Consider the following 21,072-nt stretch of genomic DNA (forward strand, 5'->3'; position numbering starts at 1 on the left):
TTATTTCTCCCTCTGCTCGCCCTGTAAATGCCCTACGTCGCTGGATAGCGAAGGTGTTTTCTGCATCTCGCTCCTTTTTCTTGTATGTTCTCCGTTTGTCGCCTTCCTCGCATTCAAACCAATTCGAGCCGAAGTCCGCTACATGTCCAAAATGGTGGTCGCGCTTACGAAGGTCACGTGAGTGAAAAGGGTCTATAATTGAAGAACAGAACACAATGATAAACATGTGCTCAACGAAATGCTTTTGTTCTTTTGAAATCCTGACGTGCACTGCGGAAGGTGATCTGCTCTAAAGTTCACTCATCAGTGACATGAAGAGCTCGTTAACTCACGTTTAGATTGACGCACCAGAGTCATGTTACTATTCTTGGCTGAGACGCCTAAAGAATTACGAGACATGACCGTGATGTTATGGACTTCCTCTCTCCACTGGAATGTGTAAAATGAGCTCGGGGCTATGTCATCTGACCACACGATGCCCCCTGAAGTCTGGTGCACGACTACCAGTCCCTGCACACAGCTGACTGCTTCCTCTTCTGGAAGGGGCTGCAAGACAACAGAAGTAAAACTAATGAGAAATGATTCTATATGTATATTTTTTTAAATATATGGAACTGCATAATAATTACAAAAGTTTATCATCACAGCTGTTGCAACTATGGATTCAGTGATCCGTTTGTTTGTTTTTTTTAAGACGGAGTATGAGCACATATTTTACCACTGCCAGCTTTGTTGGAGGAGGTTATGTTTTCACCTCCGTTTGGTTATCTGTTCCCATCGTAACTCAAAATGTCGTGAACAGATTTTGATGACATTTTGAGGAAATATGCACCATGTGCCAAGGAACAATTGATTAGATTTTGATGCAAATCCAGATGTGTGTGGATCCAGGATTTTTTTTTTTTTGTCTGTTCCCAAAATAAAACTAAGAATTAAGTCTGCATTACCTTAAAGAGCAGAGTTACATTAGTGTCACCCGAAGGAGTCTCTTGTATAATTCGCCAGAAGTCTGGCCCCGTCTCTGGTGCTGAAATCAAAAAAGCAGCGTGCCTTAATAACCAGCACCATCACCTGCACTGCCTTTATTTACAAAGTATGCATGGTGTGAAGTATCAAACTGAATTTATTCTATCTGCATTCACTGGATATGAGCAATTGTGCACTCTGATTGGCTACTCTACTAGTAGCTTATCAGATCATATACCGTGAGTAGAGAAAAAAAAATGTCGGACCGTGTTGCTGAACCAACCAAGGATGAAATAAAAACTCTACTCGAAAACAAAACCCCAAAACAATACAAAAAAAGCAACAAAATATGGAATAAAAGTATTTGATGGTAAGAATGTCTTTTTTTGATTTTTCAAGAATTAGAGAATTTTTCACAAATTGCTACTGTCATTTCGCCAGTTTGTTTACATTCTAAATGGAAATGATTTTATCTGACATTTTGTGTAAAGATTCTATTTATCGAATTTGCAAAAAATTCTCAAAATCCAATGAGTGTAGTTAGAATAAAAGAGTTATTCCATTTAGGGCTGCACAATTATGGAAAAAATGATAATCACGATTATCTTGATCAAAATTGTAATCGCGATTATTAATCACGATTATTCTTGATGTTAGGGAAATCACTTAAATTTTATTTCACTATATTCAACCAAACAATATGAACAGCTTTCAGTGCAGAATGAAATTTAAAAGAGAAATTCTGATTTCCAAATGACAAATAAATGAAATTTATCCAAGAAATTACCAAAGGATGAAGGAACTGAAAACTCAATTGCAACAATTACATAGCATTATACTGAGGCCTACAAGTTTTTAGCTAGAAAGACCAGCCTATCAACATGCTCTGGCTTTAAACATGAGCGAAGGCAGGTCACAGCATTGCCTCCAGTGCTAAATAGTCTGTTGTTCCGACATAGTTAGCTTTTCTCTCTCACCTCAATCTGTTACCTACTCTCACGCTATCACCCCTTGAAGATACCGCTGCACTGAAGCTCTGCGCACTTGGCTTGCTTGCTTATTTAGGCGGAGTAATGAAACCTTACATGCGTCGGTTCGCCCCCTAATGGTTTGGCGGAGTACTGGTCAAAAAGTGCTTGATCAGATATACAGCAGAGCTCGCATTTTAAATGGAAATAAATTGCGATTTTCATTTAATTTAATCGTGGCAGCCAAAAATCGCGATTTTCGATTAAATTCGATTAATTGTGCAGCCCTAATTCCACTCAATCTCGTCATACATGGCTTATAGCCAATTCAGTGCTACAGTACGCACCTCGTCGGCTATCAGCTCATGGACGACTCGATTTCGTCGAATAACTTAAATATGTACATGTAAATATGTACACTGCTTTATACTGCTTTCCAAAACAGCTCACAAAGATGGTCAACTTCTTTTTGCTCTCATACAAGACCCAAGAAATGAAATACACTATGTGGTTCGTGTGTGTGCGTGCGTGTGTATATAGTGGACCATCGAAGGAGTCCTGTGGCTTAGGGCTGAAGGAACTGAAAAATGCCATATTTAGGGGCTCAGTTCAATTATAAATCATTTTGTGGGTGTCTAATGAAACAATATAAATGCAAAATAATTTATAAATACGATGGGGGAAAAAAAAGACCAACAATATATACTTGGTGCAATAATGACCATCCATAGAGATGTTTACTAAGTCGACGCTTAATGGGAATTGTTACAAGTCATCAGGGCTTTGAACCGGTTCAAGGAACGAGAACGAAAACCGGGAACTTTTTCTATTTCGCATGGAACAGAAACGAAACCAGAAACTTTATTATTTTTTATGCTCCGGAACAGAAACGGTTATTAAAAATAATGGTAACCAGTTAATACCGGTTTTTATTTCGTTCCTCAAAGTTTCCGTAGCCTACAAATAAAAAAGTCATTCTTCTCCTGTGCAAGTTTCTATGACCCGCTGGGGTTCACTTCCTGTGTGACGTTCGCTGACTGAATGGAGAGAGCGGGAGGGTGGACTACTATCACGTCTCCACATCTTAAATAAGAGGTAAATATTGCAGTCTATCGTTATTCAAAAACATCAGTTTCAAACACGATATCAATATATTTGTCCACGTTAATGAGAGGCTCGCGAACATTAAATGACGTTAACCTCTGTTAGCCTATCAATGCATAGGGCCTGACTAGCCTTTGGTAACACACTAAACGAATTATCTTTCATTTTTGGCACTTTTTCTGTTTGTGTAGATGGGAAGACATACTGAGAATCCAAATCGCCAACATTTGAAATAATAATTGTTTTGAATTATTTCTTGTCTTATTTAATGAAGGTTGTAATAGAATTAGCCTACATTTGGCTTAAGCTGGATGAGACAGAGACATAATTTTATAGCCATGTGTTAAACAGCTGGCAGGGAACGTAATTAACCATTCCGGGAACAAAATTTTTTTGTTCTAACCGGTTCGGGAACGTCTATTTAATGGTGGAACCCAAAACCGGAAACGTTAAAATTCCGTTTCTGTTCAGAACGAACCAATAGGAAAAAAATTCTGGTTCAAAGCCCTGCAAGTCATCCAGTTTACTGAACCGCTGCCTAAACTCCCAAAATGTACCATTTCCATTAGTGGACTGATAGCTTTATCTGGGAAGAGTTTATCTGGGTACAATTGTACTCCTTTAATATTTTTCAAATATTAAAACAAATATCAAAAATTATTCTATCCACATTCAATTGCATGCTCTGATTGGCTACTCTACTACTAGGCTATCAGCTCATATACCGCAAGTAGAGAAAAAAAATGGCGGAGCATTTTGCTGAACCAACCGAGGATGAAATAAAAACTCTACTTGAAAACAAAACCTCAAACAATACAAAAAAAAAGCAACAAAATATGGAATAAAAGTATTTGAGGGTAAGAACATATCTTTTTTTTAATTTTTCAAGAATTATTACTATTATGGCATCTTTCTAGCCTGGCAAGCCAGACTAAATGTGAATATTTAGTCTGGCCTCGCTCGTAGACATTTCCGAAGGGTGTGGGAGGAACAACCCGCTGTCTTTCAAACTGTCTCTGTGCGTATAGGCCAACGCTCTGACCAATCAGCGCAACAGTGACTGTGACGTAGTCAGAGCGACAGAAAGCAGTGGGGGAGGCCTTGAAATAAATAATTTTTCAAAATGCGTATTAATTAATAAAAAGGTTCTAGATATTAAGAAGTTTGGAGATAATGACCACAAGTTTGGAGTCTGTACCACATACTTAACATACACTTATTTTTTTCAAGTGTTTTTCAAGGGTTTGCTTAAACTGTTTTTGAGAGTTTTTATTTAGTGGTGTTTGGTGAAATAATTTCCCTTAAATTTAAAATAACGGGAAAATAAGAAACAATCAAAAAGTAATGTTTCAAAGCTGTTTATTAATTCTTCGTACTGCACAAACTAGCCCCATCCTTTTGGCTACGAGCGGAGCCAGCTGGTAGATCAGACTTTTGCCATAGCCGGTCGGCAAAACGGCGAAAACGTCCTTCTTGAAAAGGAATGAGCGGAGAGCCTCTTCCTGCTCATGTTTCAACGAAAACTCCAAGTCTAATTCTTCTAAAACTGATTCCAAAGCGGAGTCAAACGCGTGCTGTTCACTAGCCATAGCCATCTTTCCTGTTGCACTTTCTCCAGCGTCGCGCAACTTTGTCGTCACTCCTGCAAAAGCCCGCCCAAAGAATCCAAACAAAAACCTTGCGTTGTGATTGGCGGGCACGATTTGATGCCCGGGGTGTTTTGTTGATATGGTGCGAGGCTAGACCCACTCGTAGGCAAAAAATATTTTTGGCCGCTAGGCGGGTGGGTCTAGTTTACTAGGCTAGCCTCTTTCACAAATTGTTACTGTCATTTCGCCGATTTTAGATTAGATTAAATTAGATAGAACTTTATTGATCCCTTTGGGAGGGTTCCCTCAGGGAAATTAAAATTCCAGCAGCATCATTACAGGATAAACAGAGAATAGAAAGTTAGAGATGAAAGTGGAGCAAAGAAAAAAACCCTGAACTCTTGAAAGTCAAACTAAGATGGGGGGGCAACGTCCCCTGAAAAAATTTTAATAACATAACACGCAAAACCCTGCATTCTAGTGCATTTTAGTGCTTATTTTCACTAAAACAAGTTATAACTTTTAAGCCTTTTTCTTTCATGTACATTCATGATTAATATGCCAAAAATAATCTCATCTCATTATCTGTAGCCGCTTTATCCTGTTCTACAGGGTCGCAGGCAAGCTGGAGCCTATCCCAGCTGACTACGGGCGAAAGGCGGGGTACACCCTGGACAAGTCGCCAGGTCATCACAGGGCTGACACATAGACACAGACAACCATTCACACTCACATTCACACCTACGGTCAATTTAGAGTCACCAGTTAACCTAACCTGCATGTCTTTGGACTGTGGGGGAAACCGGAGCACCCGGAGGAAACCCACGCGGACACGGGGAGAACATGCAAACTCCACACAGAAAGGCCCTCGCCGGCCACGGGGCTCGAACCCGGACCTTCTTGCTGAGAGTCGACAGCGCTAACCACTACACCACCGTGCCGCCCATGTCAAAAATATCAAATTTAATTCCCCTAGTTAATGAGTAATTTTCAGGAGCGCATTTAGAAAACGCGGTGATTTTCCTGCTACACAGTTCATTACTTTGAAAAAAAAAATCAGACAGTTGAAGGTAAACTCAGCAAAATCCGTTAAAAAGTAAAGGTCTGTTAGAGTTTCTAAAGCTTTCAGGTTTCAATGTTGGGGACATCGAGCCCCGTTTATCAATCTTTTAGTAGAGTTGTGCGTTTGCAGAAGCTAAAGTGAACTAAACATTTCCAATTCAGATTTATGCGAGTTGAAGACAATTGTTTACATTAGTTCGTATTGTCTGTAAATTTAAACACACCAATGAATACCAAATTTCTCATGTAAATCAGGGGCATAGCTAGGATTTTTCAGGTGTGTGTGTGTGTGTGTGTGTGTGTGTGTGTGTGTGTGTGTCACACACTGACTGGCAGCCTGAGTACATCATGTAACAAAAAATAATTACCATTGCTAGTTTTAGGCAGCTTAGAAACCGGCTCTTCCATTATTGCTGTTTCTTCCACGTTTTCTTGATGTTGTGTTCTAGAAACGGCACTAAAACTTAGCTTCGAAGCCACAAAATGCAACTTTGATGGAAAAAATATGTAATAAATTGCTGACCTCTCTTCACGTTGAAAGAAGGAGGAAAGTTTTGCTTGTTTTGGCATGGTGAATTATTAACACAAGAGGAAATACTCGTAACTCGCAACTAAAAAGACTGCAGCTACGCTGGCAGCTTGAACATGCTGTCTAGTGCGATTGTGTTGTGCTTGTGCAGAACGGTGTCAGTCCTGCGCGCCTTAGCTCGTGCACCTGAAGGCGCGCCTTGGGCGCGTGCGCCTAACGAGCTCTGGCACGCATGCCGTTAACAAAGAACACCTGTCTTTAATCAATGAACGATGTTTGGGCTATTTAAGGACCGCGCCCAGGCAAGGACGATGCGAAGTATCACGCCGCGTCTAGGAAGGCGAAAAATCCGAAAAATAAATTTCTCCATTCGGGAAACCGGAGATTTTCAAGAGTTTTGTCAAATATCCGGATTTCCGGGTAAATCCGGAAGACTTTCATCCCTGAGAAAATAAAGAAAACTTCTAGATAAATTAAATTAAAATAAATTAAGTATTTACATATACAAATATAAAAAAAGAATATGGGGGAAAAGGTCCATCAGGAGAGGTATTGCACATTTATATTGCACGTTGTCCAGTATTGCTTTTTGTCAGGCTAGGCTACTGCTCCTTCCCGTCCTCTGTCCTCCTGTTACCCCTCCATCCCCCCAGAGAGGAGTTGTACAGTTGTTTACATTCTAAGCGGAAATGAGTTTGTCGGACGTTTTGTATGAATTTTTTATTTATCAAACTTGCAAAAAAAAAAAAAAATGCTCCGTTTCTCAAAATCCAGTGAATGTGGATAGAATAAAACAGTTATTCCACTCAATCTCGTCGTACATGGATTATAGCCAACTCGGCTGTCAGCTCATATACGACTCGATTCTGTGGAATAACTGTTAAATATAAATTTCCTCAGTATCGTTTAGCATGACTATGAACTATGTTGAAAAAAAAAACTATCATAATAATCACTTCAAGCAAAGACAGTATGGTATATCACTCTTCCTTTAAGCTTATTTGGCAATTCTTTGTATTATTGTTGCATTAAACAATTAAATTTAGCATTCATACACCATAAATAACATTACTTTTAATTCAAAAAGTAAACCAAAATCAGCCAAATAATCAAAACTTGCATAAACCAGTGCTTATACCATCAGTGAGAGAAATGAAGCTCACAAAGGCCAACGTGGACAACAGATTAATGAACAAGGTTGCGGTTGTTTTGTGGCAAAATTCAGAAATGAGGCTGAAGCAAGTTCCAATATTTAAACCTGGAGACCAGATTTAATAAATTATCTACACTACCATTCAAAAGTTTGGGGTCACCCAGACAATTTTGTGTTTTCCATGAAAAGTCACGCTTTTATTTCCCACCATAAGCTGTAAAATGAATAGAAAATATAGTCAAGACATTTTTCTGGCCATTTTGAGCATTTAATCGACCCCACAAATGTGATGCTCCAGAAACTCAATCTGCTCAAAGGAAGGTCAGTTTTATAGCTTCTCTAAAGAGCTCAACTGTTTTCAGCTGTGCTAACATGATTGTACAAGGGTTTTCTAATCATCCATTAGCCTTCTGAGGCAATGAGCAAACACATTGTACCATTAGAACACTGGAGTGAGAGTTGCTGGAAATGGGCCTCTATACACCTATGGAGATATTGCACCAAAAACCACACATTTGCAGCTAGAATAGTCATTTACCACATTAGCAATGTATAGAGTGGATTTCTGATTAGTTTAAAGTCATCTTCATTGAAAAGAACAGTGCTTTTCTTTCAAAAATAAGGACATTTCAAAGTGACCCCAAACTTTTGAACGGTAGTGTATATTATTGTCATGTTCTGTGGATTTATTTTTAGTAATGGATCGAATAAACTTTCGTCATTGCAGGTGAATTTCAGTAACACTTAAACATCAATTCCCAGGTGTTAACTTACTTTGTTAGTTAGTAAAAGTTATGCTTGGTTAATGTTAACTAACACTACGTTCAGACTGCAACCTGAAACGACCCATATCCGATTTGTTGTGAAATCCGATTTTTTTGTTAGGCCGTTCACATTACCAATTATATGAGACTTGTATGCGATCTCCAATATGAACGGAAAACGACCCAAAAGTGTCCCGCATGCGCAAATTGACACGTAATAAGCACATCTACGTAATACGTAAACAAAAAAAAAGCGCACTCTTCAAGTTTCCACCAAAGAGGCGGGATTAGCCAACGCAGAATAGTGACGTTTGTCTCTTGTTGATGACGTGTAGGTCGCATGAATGATCTGTCCGGTCAGACTGCAGTCGCATGTGAAAATACCGGATATGCATCGGAATTAGGACCACATATCCAAGCGGCCTGGGTCGCATGTGAAAAAATCGGATCTGTGTTGTTCAGATTGTCAATAACAAATCGGATACAGGTCGCATATGGGCAAAAAAATCGGATATGGGTCGTTTCAGGGTGCAGTCTGAACGTAGTCTAATGCAGTAAATAATGTTATAGAAGAGGTTCACCTTTAATACTATAAACTGATGAAGCAAGAGCTTTGCTCCAGTCACTCCAGTAACCCAAGCTCTTATGTCTTCGGCAGCGCACCTCAACCTTGTACTGTATGCATGAGTCCTGCAACAGAATTGTGGCCCATGTCTCAGAGACAGGGCCAAACACCTGGAGGGGGGAAGCACAACTATGAATCTGTAATTGCTGCAGAACAAAAACCAAAAAAACTATTTGGTTCTCAATATAATTGTAATATAATAAGGTCAATTTGAAGAGCATAATTTCTCCCCGCTGAGTATCCCGGACTAACTGTCTCAGCTCTGTATACTCAAATAAATAGACACGCACAGTTGAGCAGCGCAGACTGAGAGGGAAAGATAAGACTAGTGCCGCTTTTCCACTACCAACGTGGCTGAGTCGGGCTGAGCCGTGCCGTGCTGAGTTGGACTGAGTCGAGCTGAGTGGGGCTGTTGGAGTTGCATTTCGACTACAACCGCGCTGAACCGTGCTGGCTGGAAGTGGGTGGACACATTGGGTGGAGTTAGCGAAAGTGGGTGGACGTCACGTGATGTCGTTAGGCGGCGCAAACAGTGACATCAGTGATCTTTTAAGCGGTAGTCTCACGACCCGGATAGTAAACAATAAACATGGAGTCGTTAGTGTTGTTGGTCTTGGTGCTGTGGCTTGTTGTCACCGACAACGCCAACAGATACTGGCAAGAGCGTATAGATGAGGCGAGGCGCATAAGGCTTCAGAAATTCTCGTAATTCGTAATTCTTCTTCTTCCGGGTTTACGGTGTTTACAGATCCCAGCGTGTTCGCGGGGCGTGTGTGGGCATGTGAGGACACTCCTCCTCACCAATCAGTGCACAGGGGAGTGTCTCCTCACGCCCCTAGCCCCACTCGGCTCGGTTTGGCTCGCTTCAGCCCCACTCCAAAACCGTGCGAGTTTTGGGGGCTGAGCAGGGCTGAAGCGAGCTGAGTCGTGCTGCTCTAAGGTAGTCGAAACGCGAGCCGTGTCGGGCTGAAGTGAGCTGAAAAAGGGCAGTGGAAAAGGGCCATAAGTGTACTCCCAGACACAATGTTGATGCCATTGCTAGCATTCAAACTCATACCCAGCCCTAGTCACATAAACCAACTGGAAGCGGCCACGTCAATAGCTTGTACTCTGCTCTTAAAGCATTTCAACTACGCAGCTATATAAACTCTTGGAAACACAAACTGCTTTACCACGTGCCATCTCAGGTCGCGCTCCAAAATATTGTGATCTGACACAAATTGCCTCTCTCTCACTGCATACTGATTGAGTCATTTTGTTTTGAGTTTTTAAAGAAACTGAAGGCAAATTTTTTATTATCTAAATTCTATTTCCCATTTTATTAAATATCGGAATGCATTTTTGATAGCTATTTTTTGTCACTGCTATAGCAAGTTATGAGTGTTTGAAATATGCTCTGTGATATATCAGTCCGTATGTCAAAGCGATGGCCGTAAACAAGATTCGTTGAGACCTGTGCGAGACATCGTAGGATGGAAGTAAAACGTACAGCGGAAATCAAAGTGACCGACATCTGCCAACGTTGTCAAAAACACGCGTGCCGTCTTTCGAATGCTGATGTGATCAAGCCAGAAGTTTTGTTTGTTTTGATAGCAATCAGGAAAGTTTGAAAAAAGTAGGCAGTAATCGTCATTTAAACTCGTTTTTGTGCAGTACTTTGTTTGGAAAACAGTTTTCAAAATGGCGGCACTGACACCTGGCTGACACTTCACGTTTCGAAGTCTTGCACACTTGCACAAGTCTCGTGAAGATCGTGCGGATAAGCGACGCCTGCCGTGGACCAAACGAGCTAAATTCAACACGGCTAAAAACCGAATAGGCCGATAAGTATAATATTTAATTGCGATTAGTTGCCAATACGAGTCACGATATAAGGTTACTAAAACCGAAAACGTAATTGAATAACACGTTAATTAAGAAATAAAGCAAGTTTAAAAATGACTTCAGTTCCCCTTTAAGCGACTTGCTTTGGTTTAGCTGCCCCGTCATTGGTTCGTTTCCAAAATGTGTGTGTGCACCTGTTCTATGTTCAGCCCTTATTCCATCTGTCTATTTATACCACAGTATTTCCAAGTCTTGTTGAGGGATTTCATGCATTACCGAGCCTTGTTTTTTGTTCTTGCATTTTTCCAACTCATCCCTGGTATCAATTTTAATTTACGGACCATTCCTCCTTGATGTTGTCTACAGATTTGTGTAACGACACACTGAAAATACGCTTCCATCCTGTCTCTAACTGCACGCTACATGATCATGGTACAGTTGAAATCTTTCCTTACCTTCCACTGTAAATCTGCCATCCAACGCATAGGTACATAGCGTAGCTCATATTTTAGATCATACGCAGGCAGGTGAGGACGCTTCCAGCTTACGCTTAGTGTTTTGTTGGGTAAAGTGACTGCTTCCAGGTCTGAGGGTGGAGACGGTTTCACTGGAGAACATAAGCATGACTGTGTATCACTATTGTCATTCCCGTCATGGAACAAAACATGGCAATATCGCAATAATAACCTCAAACACTCACCATAGTCTATAGGTGAGACAAAAACAGGAAGTGACCTCACTTTGTTATATCCACCCTCCACCACTAACCACAGCTTATAACAGGAGAACAGGCTTAGGTTTCGCAGGGTGCATTCACGGTAATCTCCAGCTCCATCTGGGCACTCCTCTACCCCAGCCATGGTTTCTCCATGTGTTTGTACCGTGGTATCATCCTCATGTGGTATCTCCTCACACATTCGCCTGTAACGTCTAAACACAAACAAACAAACAAACAAACCAGAATGTCAAGGATGTATTAGATCAGGGGTGTCAAACCTGATCCATAAAGGGCCGTGTGGCTGCAGGTTTTCATTCCAGCCATGCAGCAGCACACCTGACTTGGCTCATTCAATCAACTGAACTGTCTTCACACAGTCAAATACTTGCAGCCACACCCACCCTTGATTAAAGGGTGGGTGTGTCAGTTGATTGAATGAGCCAAATCAGGGTGCTGCTGCATGGCTGGAATGAAAACCTGCAGCCACACGGCCCTTTATGGATCAGGTTTGACACCCCTGTATTAGATCATCTGGCCTGCCATCAAAACAACCATGACGACCAAACCATCAAACAGAACTGAAATGTGACAATGTGAGAGAGGACCAACCTCCGCGACAAATTGTTTACAACGGGAAAATCAACAAAGGACTACATTTTGTTCCCTGAGGCAAGCTCGACCCAAAACATCGATCAGAACTGAAGTCGCAAGATAAATGAGAGAGGAGATACAATTCTTGTCAGAAGAAAATGTGTTAAGTTGACCTAATTACTAATTTGTTGGCAAAAAATTGACAATGCAATGACCAAGTCTTATGCAGAAGGTCGAGTTCTTTCAAATAAAACAATCAGAACTAAAATCCATTGAGAACTGAGGGAGGAGATATGATTTAACTGAAAATAAACAAATTGTTTACAACAGGAAAATCAACAAAAAAATGACCAAGGTTTTGTTCCCTGAGGGAAGATCTACCCAAAACATCGACCAGAACTGGAATCAGATGAGAAATGAGAGAAGAGATACAATTGTAGTGAGAGGCCTGGAAAATTTGTTAATTTGGCCTAATTACTAACTCATTAGCAAAAAAAAAAAAAAAATTGCCAAAACAACAACAAAGTTTAGTGTGAAGTGATTAGTTCTTTCAAACAAAACAATCGGAACATGGAGAACTGACGGAGGAGATACGATTTAACTGAATTGTGGACGATGGACGGACAACGGATGCCACACCATGGCAACAGCCCATTTTATGGTCAGATGAGCTAATAAATAACTAACTAAACAAGAAGGCCGAGTCATCTATATCCCCCGCCCTATATACCAACTATATGCCAAGTTTCAAGACATTATTTGTCACATTTTTCAAGTTCTGCTGCAGGAAACCAACCCTACCTCTTTACATTGACCTCAGCAGCCCATGGCATAAACCCACCGGACCTTTGGTCCAGCTGAGCTAAAAATAAAAGTTTCTCACATTTCTTAGTATCAAAAGGCACATATACATTACTTCATCAACACATATACCAACTTCCAAGACCATACCACTCATAGTTTTCAAGTTCTGCTCCGGAAACAAAACCTACCCCAAAGACTAACCTGAGAGACTAAGTCTGTTTCCATGGAAACATGAAAAATTTCTCTCGTCTCGTCTCTCGTCTTCTTCTGCTTATCCGGGACCGGGTCGTGGAGGCAGCAGTCTAAGCATGGAAGCCCAAACTTCCCTTTCCCCAGACACCTCGGCCAGCTCCTCGGGAAGAACACTGAGGCGTTCCCAGGCCAGCCGAGAGACATAGTCCCTCCAGAGTGTCCTGGGTCTTCCCCGGGGCCTCCTCCCGGGGGGACATGCCTGGAACACCTCCCCAGGGAGGCGTCCAGGAGGCATCCGAAAAAGATGCCCGAGCCACCTCAGCTGATTCCTCTCGATGTGGAGGAGCAGCGGCTCTACTCCGAGCTCCTCCCGAGTGACTGTGCTTCTCACCCTATCTCTAAGGGAGCGCCCAGCCACCCTGCGAAGGAAACTCATTTCGGCCGCTTGTATCCGCGATCTTGTTCTTTCGGTCATTACCCAAAGCTCATGACCATAGGTCATTGAGGAACGTGACGTCGCCCGGTATGGCGCAGCCGGGGCCCCACCCTGGAGCCAGGCCTGGGGTTGGGGCTCGTTTGCGAGCGCTTGGTGGCCGGGCCTTTGCCCATGGGGCCCGGCCGGGCTTAGCCCGAAGAGGTGACGTGGGCCCGACCTCCTGTGGGTTCACCACCCACAGAGGTAGCAGTAAGGGACTGGTGCGGTATGGATTGGGTGGCAGTCGAAGGCAGGGGCCTTGACGACCTGATCCCCGGACACAGCGGCTAGCTGTTGGGACATGAAAAATTTAAATTTCTCAAATTTCTTAGGATGAAAAGGCACATCTACATCACCTTGTTAACATGTATACCAAGTTTCAAATCCGTATCATGAATAGTTTTGGATATATGCTCTGGAAACGAACATTGCTCTTAGAAACGAAGTCAAAATCAATTTTTTATGTAAAAATTTGAAAAATACTTACTTTCAAAAATCCAAAATATCAAAAGGCATCAGTTCACATATTGCTTGACACGTATACAAAGTTTCATGAAGAGATCTTCAGTAGTTTTAAAGATATGGCCCGAAAACGAAAACATGACTGGACGGACGGACAGTCGGACAGACAGAACCCGTTTCTATATCCCCTGCCCAAACAAAGTTTGGCGGGGGATAATAAATAACAGAAGAGAGAATAGAGAGAACACAATAAGGCTGTCTTGACTCTAGATGCTTTTTGGGTTACATGCCGTCCTATGCAATGGAGTCTTATACGGTATATATTCAAATTCAATGCTTCCAATGCTCGTTTCCATGCCATCCGTAACTCAACTTTTAAGTGACGTCAAGCGCTGTTTTATCACTAAACACACAACACAGCTCAGGGGACAAACAAAAATAACAAACATGGAGGACTGAGCATTGATGGAACATTAGTTTTGCTCGTGAACAAATATAAGGAGCTTAAATGGGAAATAATTGAATGCCAACTGCAGATGCATAGAGAATCCTAATAACTGCTGTCTGGCTATAAAAGTGTTCTGCCTGATTTTCTGTCTAGACAAAAATAAGGCCATAGTTTGCCTAAATGAAAAGAAAAATAAAGCTAATCTTTATTATTAGTGAGGGGCACAGTGGTGCAGTGGATAACATTGCTGCCTCACAGCTTCAGGTTCCCTGGTTTTATCTTTAACTCCATGTATGGAGTTCCCCATGTTCTCCTGATGTCTGCATAGCTTTCTCTGGGTTCTCTTGTTTCCTCCACCTCCCCAAAACATGCTTGTTGGTGGACTGGCTGCTCCAAGTTGCCCCTAAGTGTGAATGTGTGTGTATGGTGCCCTGCTGCAGACTCGCATCCCATCCAGGATGTTTTGGGCGATGCTCTGGATCCATTACAACCCAGACTGTAGATGAATAAATAGTAGGGTGCATCAGTTGCCCTCACTTTCATAAAATCTGATGCATTTTTGTTTGGGTGTTCCTTTTCACCAATAAAGACATCCTGTAAAATGTTTTGTCCATATTCAAAAGTCTAATGGTGGCACCATGAGGTTCATTTTTTGCCAAAAAACGCTTATTTTATGTTTTCGCGTAAGGTTTGAATCACAATGTTGGACTCCATTTATTGATTTCTTGTGAGCCAGAGATCATGTTAAGAACCTTTGCGAGGGATTGAGAAGCATTAATGTGATTCATAATACATTTGTATTGTTTAAAAGTAGTTGAACAATGATTCAATGGACAGCTAAAACTCAAACTGTGCTTGATAATATATTTAGAATGTGTACTAAAAATGTGTATCTAAGATATTTGGTATACTCTATAAGGTGCCATAATGTTTCATGAAAAGTGATCGAAATTTTGTCATAAAAGTCATAAAATAGCAGCTTTTTCCATAACTTTGAGCTCCTGGTGCCACCATTAAACTTTTGAATTGTGTCAAAATATTTCACCCAGTGTGTTCTCATCTCATTATCTGTAGCTGCTTTATCCTGTTCTACAGGGTCGCAGGCAAGCTGGAGCCTATCCCAGCTGACTACGGGCGAAAGGCGGGGTACACCCTGGATAAGTCGCCAGGTCATCACAGGGCTGACACATAGACACAGACAATCATTCACACTCACGGTCAATTTAGAGTCACCAGTTAACCTAACCTGCATGTCTTTGGACTGTGGGGGAAACCGGAGCACCCCCACGGGGAGAACATGCAAACTCCGCACAGAAAGGCCCTCGCCGGCCCCGGGGCTCGAACCCGGACCTTCTTGCTGTGAGGCGACAGCGCTAACCACTACACCACCGTGCCGCCACCCAGTGTGTTTTCTTACCAAAAGGAACATAAAAACAAAAATGCATCATGATCGGAGGAACTTTTCATTTTTAGGGGGCAACTGATGCACCCTAATGAATAGTTTATTCATGTATGGCTCTTTTTATAATAAGGGGTTACAAATGCCATATGCCAGGTTTGTGGGTGTGTAGCATGAGTGAGAATAAATAGAAATAAAAACCACACATTTTTGTTGTCATTGTTTGTCGGTTAGTTAGTATTTATAAAATGAGCGAGGTATGTTGTTGGATTTAAAAAATTTTTTTTTTAAAATTCATCAATGTCTTTGTCAATGCGCTGTTTTGGAAACCTGTTTTGTGACATAATTGGTGCTGGTATTTCAATCCAATATCACTTGAATAAGAAAATTAAAATTGTACTCTAGTGTACTGATGGAAAAGCTTAAACCTGAAGTTAAACCAGGAAAAATATTTTCATTCTAACTCTTCCCAAATCCATGTGAGCGCCGATCAAAAATCGCGTCATGCGCATAACATCCTCCGTCCATCTAAGTTGCGATCGTTCAGATAGTGTTTAAAAGGCTATTTTTAAAAATTGAATAAAAGCCAGCCGTATTTGTGTGTGTTAAATAGATGTAAATCTGACAGTTTTTTGGCAAAAAATTCTGATAAATTTCTTTTATTTGGATTTAAATGTACAGTCGTAACCCTCTGTCTAACTGCTACGCGTGAAACAGGTGCCCGCTAATTCCTACTTGGAAGTGTTAAGACTGAGCTAACTCGGTCCTGGGGATCTCCAGACACACTCATGTGATGTCACTGCGCGAGACATTGGGGATGCATGTAATGGCGGAGACGTTGGTGAAAGTCGTAGTCTGTCCAGTAAAATGCCGACCGTGTTACAAGTGTTGCGCACCAGTGACTCCTGTAGTTTCAGTTCATAAATATTTTATGACTAACGTTCTTTTTTTTTTTTATTTCTCAGGTTAATAACAACCTTACAAGGTACATTTTAGTGTGTTATCACTACTCTGACTCCAGTAGTGTTTCCTGGGTAAATCTACATGAAATTTTGTTCAAACAGCTGGAGCCAAGGGTGGCACGGTGGTGTAGTGGTTAGCGCTGTCGCCTCACAGCAAGAAGGTCCGGGTTCGAGCCCCGTGGCCGGCGAGGGCCTTTCTGTGTGGAGTTTGCATGTTGTCCGCGTGGGTTTCCTCCGGGTGCTCCGGTTTCCCCCAAAGACATGCAGGTTAGGTTAACTGGTGACTCTAAATTGACCGTAGGTGTGAATGTGAGTGTGAATGGTTGTCTGTGTTTATGTGTCAGCCCTGTGATGACCTGGCGACTTGTCCAGGGTGTACCCCGCCTTTCGCCCGTAGTCAGCTGGGATAGGCTCCAGCTTGCCTGCGACCCTGTAGAACAGGATAAAGCGGCTAGAGATAATGAGATGAGACTATTTTTGTAAATCTTTTGGCTCAAAAATTAGTGTCCAGGGTACACACATGACATCAGAGTTTCACGGTTTTCAGTGTGGTCTCCTGCACGGCCCAGTGGGAGAGTTATGTCCCCTTTATGATGTATATACTGTACCAGGGTACTAGAACTATTAATTATAATCCCCTTGCAGTTTTAAATTTTGAGTGGCGTCACAAAGTAGTAACTCCTTATCATAGAAAGAGCCGTACGCTTGTATAACTTGGATGCTTTTCCTATGAGCGCAACTGATGCTCCAGCCAGCACTTTCTCGACCCTAGTGTGAGAGAAGCCTTTATTTAACATCGGCGTAAAGATCTGAAAAGAAGGGTGTGAATCTGCATACCTGTATCGGAAGCGTATCACAGCCCACGCACTCTTATTCCATTTACAGGTCATTGAATCGACTCTCGAACGCTGATCGGTTTGACAGGTTATATTTGCATCAAAGAATCCTGAAAATGAAGACGTTATAAACATATAACTGCACATTTTCAATAGAAAGTAAATGAATACATGTTCATTCTCGTTTAAATGTAATAAATTAAGGGACTTTTATTACATGTAAAAGATGACCGAGGGTTGACTGATATATGGGTTGGCCATAAAAATTGATTGACATTACACTTTTGCAGATTTATCATCATTGGTGGAAATCTTGATGATGAACCCCTTGGATTTCTCAGGTTTAAGATTTTTGATTAGTCAGTAAATGCACTGGAACTAAACAGGAAAGATGTACACCAATCAGCTGTAATATTATGACCACTGAAAGGTGACGTGAATAACATTGATTATCTCATTACAATGGCATCTGTCAAGGGGTGGGATATATTAGGCAGCAAGAGAAGAGAACAGTCAGTTCTTAAAGTTGATGTGTTGGAAGCAGGAAAAATGGAAGAGCTACAAACTGCTGAAAAAGTTCATGCTGACCCCTTCCTGTTTCAGCCAGCATTAACTTTTTCCGCAGTTTGTCCTACAGTAGCTCTTCTGTGCGATTGGACCATATGGGCTAGCCTTCATTCCCCATGCGAATCAGTGAACCTTCGACACCCATGACTGTCGCCGGTTCACCGGTTGTCCTTCCTTGGACCACTTTTGGTAGGTACTAACCACTGTATTAGGGATGTTAACCGATGACCGTTTGACCGATGGTTGACCGAATCAACGTCAACCGGTTAATTTTTTTTTTGGTTGTCGGTTAAAAAAAAAAAATCAATCGTTTTGAAGCTGCCGATTTTGGAGCGGAGAACCTGGAATTCTGTGTTGTAAACACTTGGGGCATGCCATGCGGTGTAAGGACGACAACTGACAAATCAGAAACACCCATTCAGTCATGTCCCGCCCTCCCACCCCAGTTGAAGACAGCTGCCACTCGGCGAAAGAAAAGTGTAGACACAGGCTTTTTAGCTTACAAATTACTATTCTGTTTTTTTTTTTAATTATTATTAGAAGGCACATCGAGTTTAGTCCTGCCTTGGCCAGTGCATTCTGAAAGTATGTTTCGGTCTGTAGCCAACAATGCATGTTATTGCAGATCATGTCTCTCCACACAAACTAAAGGCGCAGATGCCGACTTTTTCACGGCTGAATCGTGCAGATCCGATTTTTTTTTTAGGGGGGGGGGCGTTGGAGTGTCTGAATAATTTCATCAGAGTAAATTCTGTATTAAAATTACTAAATGAGCAAATTCCGTTACAGTCCATGAAACATAGGAAGTGTGAGAAGAAAACAGTAAATCAGAAAGCTGCGCACATTTGCGCAGCTTCCGCGAAAACGTGCGCAGCTTTCTGATTTACTGTTTTCTTCTCATACTTATATCTTCTTTATATCCCTCGTATCTTCTCATACTATGTTTCATGGACTGTAATGGCATTTGCTTATTTAGTAATTTTAATACAGAATTTACTTTGATGAAATTATAATCAGACACTCCAACGCCCCCCCCCAAAAAAAAAATCGGATCTGCACGATTCAGCTGTGAAAAAGTCGGCATCTGCGCCTTTAGTTTGTGTGGAGAGATATGATCTGCAGTAACATGCATTGTTGGCTACAGACCGAAACATACTTTCAGAATGCACTGGCCAAGGCAGGACTAAACTCGATGTGCCTTCTAATAATAATTAAAAAAAAAAAAAAAAAACAGAATAGTAATTTGTAAGCTAAAAAGCCTGTGTCTACACTTTTCTTTCGCCGAGTGGCAGCTGTCTTCAACTGGGGCAGGAGGGCGGGACATGACTGAATGGGTGTTTCTGATTTGTCAGTTGTCGTCCAGGGATTTTCGCCATCCCTACACTGTATACCAGGAACACCCCACAAGATGTGCCATTTTGGAGATGCTCAGACCCAGTCATCCAGCCATCACAATTTGGCCCTTGTTAAAGTCACTCAGATCGTTACGCTTGCCCATTTTTCCTGCTTCCAACACATCAACTTCAAAAACTGACTGTTGTCTTGCTGCCTAATATATCCCACCCCTTGACAGGTGCCATTGTAATGAGATACTTAATCAAATGTTATTCACTTCACCTGTTAGTAGTCATAACATTATGGCTGATTGGTGTGTGTATGAGATGTATAAGTCTGTATAAATGTAAGTCTGGGGCCAACAAATGAATATCGGTGCTTAATCTGTTATACCTCCAGTAATGTGTCTTTAAATGCTCTGTAGGAAATCTACATTCATTAATATAGCATTTATCCATCTATACTACTAAAGGAAGGCTGGCTGTTTGTCTCTCTCTGTTCACCTGTGCAAATCGACATGGCTGGACGCACATACGGTACTCCATACTTTTTTACACGGATTGGTGACACCCCAGAGGGGCCCAAGACAACATTTTCAATTTTCCAAAACATGGGATTAGTGCTACTCCAACGCACTATTCATTTCCCATAGGCTACATGCTCACACTAACACACTGCGCACAGCCTCGGCGGGGAATCCCCTCCCCCACCCGCCTGGGAGTTTCGATTGTATGGGCCCTCGTAATCGGCGCTCCTCGCCGGAGACTTCCGCTAGGGCCGAGTGACGGGCAACAACTGCGAGTTCATTACTATGAAGTAAGATGACATGTTCTTGAATGGATGCAGCATTGTTGCAAGTCAAACCTCTCTGATGATAGGGTGAGCTTTAAATTTGCTCTTGTAAATTTAGAGTGCACATTATTTACATGTTGCAGTTACATAATTCACTATCACTAGTAATCCTTAATTATTGACCATTATGATCAATAGTTATTAGCGCCATAAAATTAGTATCAGTATCAGAGCAATATTTAATACTGGACGAAGGTCGTCAACTAATGAATTACACTCCAGATCCAGAAGCAGTAAAGTACTTCGGGGGACCAAACCAAGTACTTTGGAGGGGGAACAAAGACAAAAATGGCAGCTCTGATAAATTAATGACAAAAACTGACCATAGTTCAGTGTCTCTCATGAATAAATATAAATCAGCTTAACTTCTGTTGCAGATCCTCTGCTGCAGCTTATCCAACCACATGCATACATATACATGATATGGTCAAATGTTTGTCGATACATGATAATCACACCACATGTGGTTCTTCCTCAAACTATCGTTACAAAGTTGGAAGTAGACCAGGGCTTTTCAAAGTGTGGAGCGCGCCTCCCCTAGGGGGCGCCAGAGTTCTTCGGGGGGGGCGCAACGTGAGGAAAAATAAACCAGAATAAGTTACTATTGTGGAGATTTAGCGAATTTCAGCTAGCCTTTACCAGAGACAAAATGGATCGATTTTTAGTACCTAAAGCTACAGTGAGGGAGGAGACAGAGTCTGGGCCAAGCAAAAAAAGAAGGAAGTATGACCACGATTATCTAAAGTTTGGATTTTCATGGACTGGATCTGAAGATGCTCCAATGCCATAGTGTGTTGTCTGCCAAGAGGTGCTAGCTAACGATGCTATGAGATGTTTAAAATGTGTA

General features: G+C 41.6%; 1 protein-coding gene across 5 annotated transcripts in view; it reads right to left on the minus strand.

Moving 5' to 3' along the window:
* The window catches only part of lepr (leptin receptor), a 137,220-nt gene that overhangs the window by 34,997 nt on the left and 81,151 nt on the right, over positions 1 to 21,072 (minus strand). For all 5 annotated transcript variants that reach the window (XM_060919916.1, XM_060919912.1, XM_060919914.1 and 2 more), the window contains exons 10-15: positions 17,473 to 17,581; positions 11,285 to 11,514; positions 11,040 to 11,191; positions 8,717 to 8,870; positions 948 to 1,027; positions 333 to 546 (exon numbers count right to left, since the gene is read on the minus strand). In XM_060919916.1, coding sequence (XP_060775899.1) covers positions 333 to 546; positions 948 to 1,027; positions 8,717 to 8,870; positions 11,040 to 11,191; positions 11,285 to 11,514; positions 17,473 to 17,581 — 939 coding nt within the window. The remainder of the gene's footprint in view (positions 1 to 332; positions 547 to 947; positions 1,028 to 8,716; positions 8,871 to 11,039; positions 11,192 to 11,284; positions 11,515 to 17,472; positions 17,582 to 21,072) is intronic.

Source organism: Neoarius graeffei, chromosome 4 (genome assembly GCF_027579695.1).
Source record: "Neoarius graeffei isolate fNeoGra1 chromosome 4, fNeoGra1.pri, whole genome shotgun sequence".
NCBI lineage: Eukaryota > Metazoa > Chordata > Actinopteri > Siluriformes > Ariidae > Neoarius > Neoarius graeffei.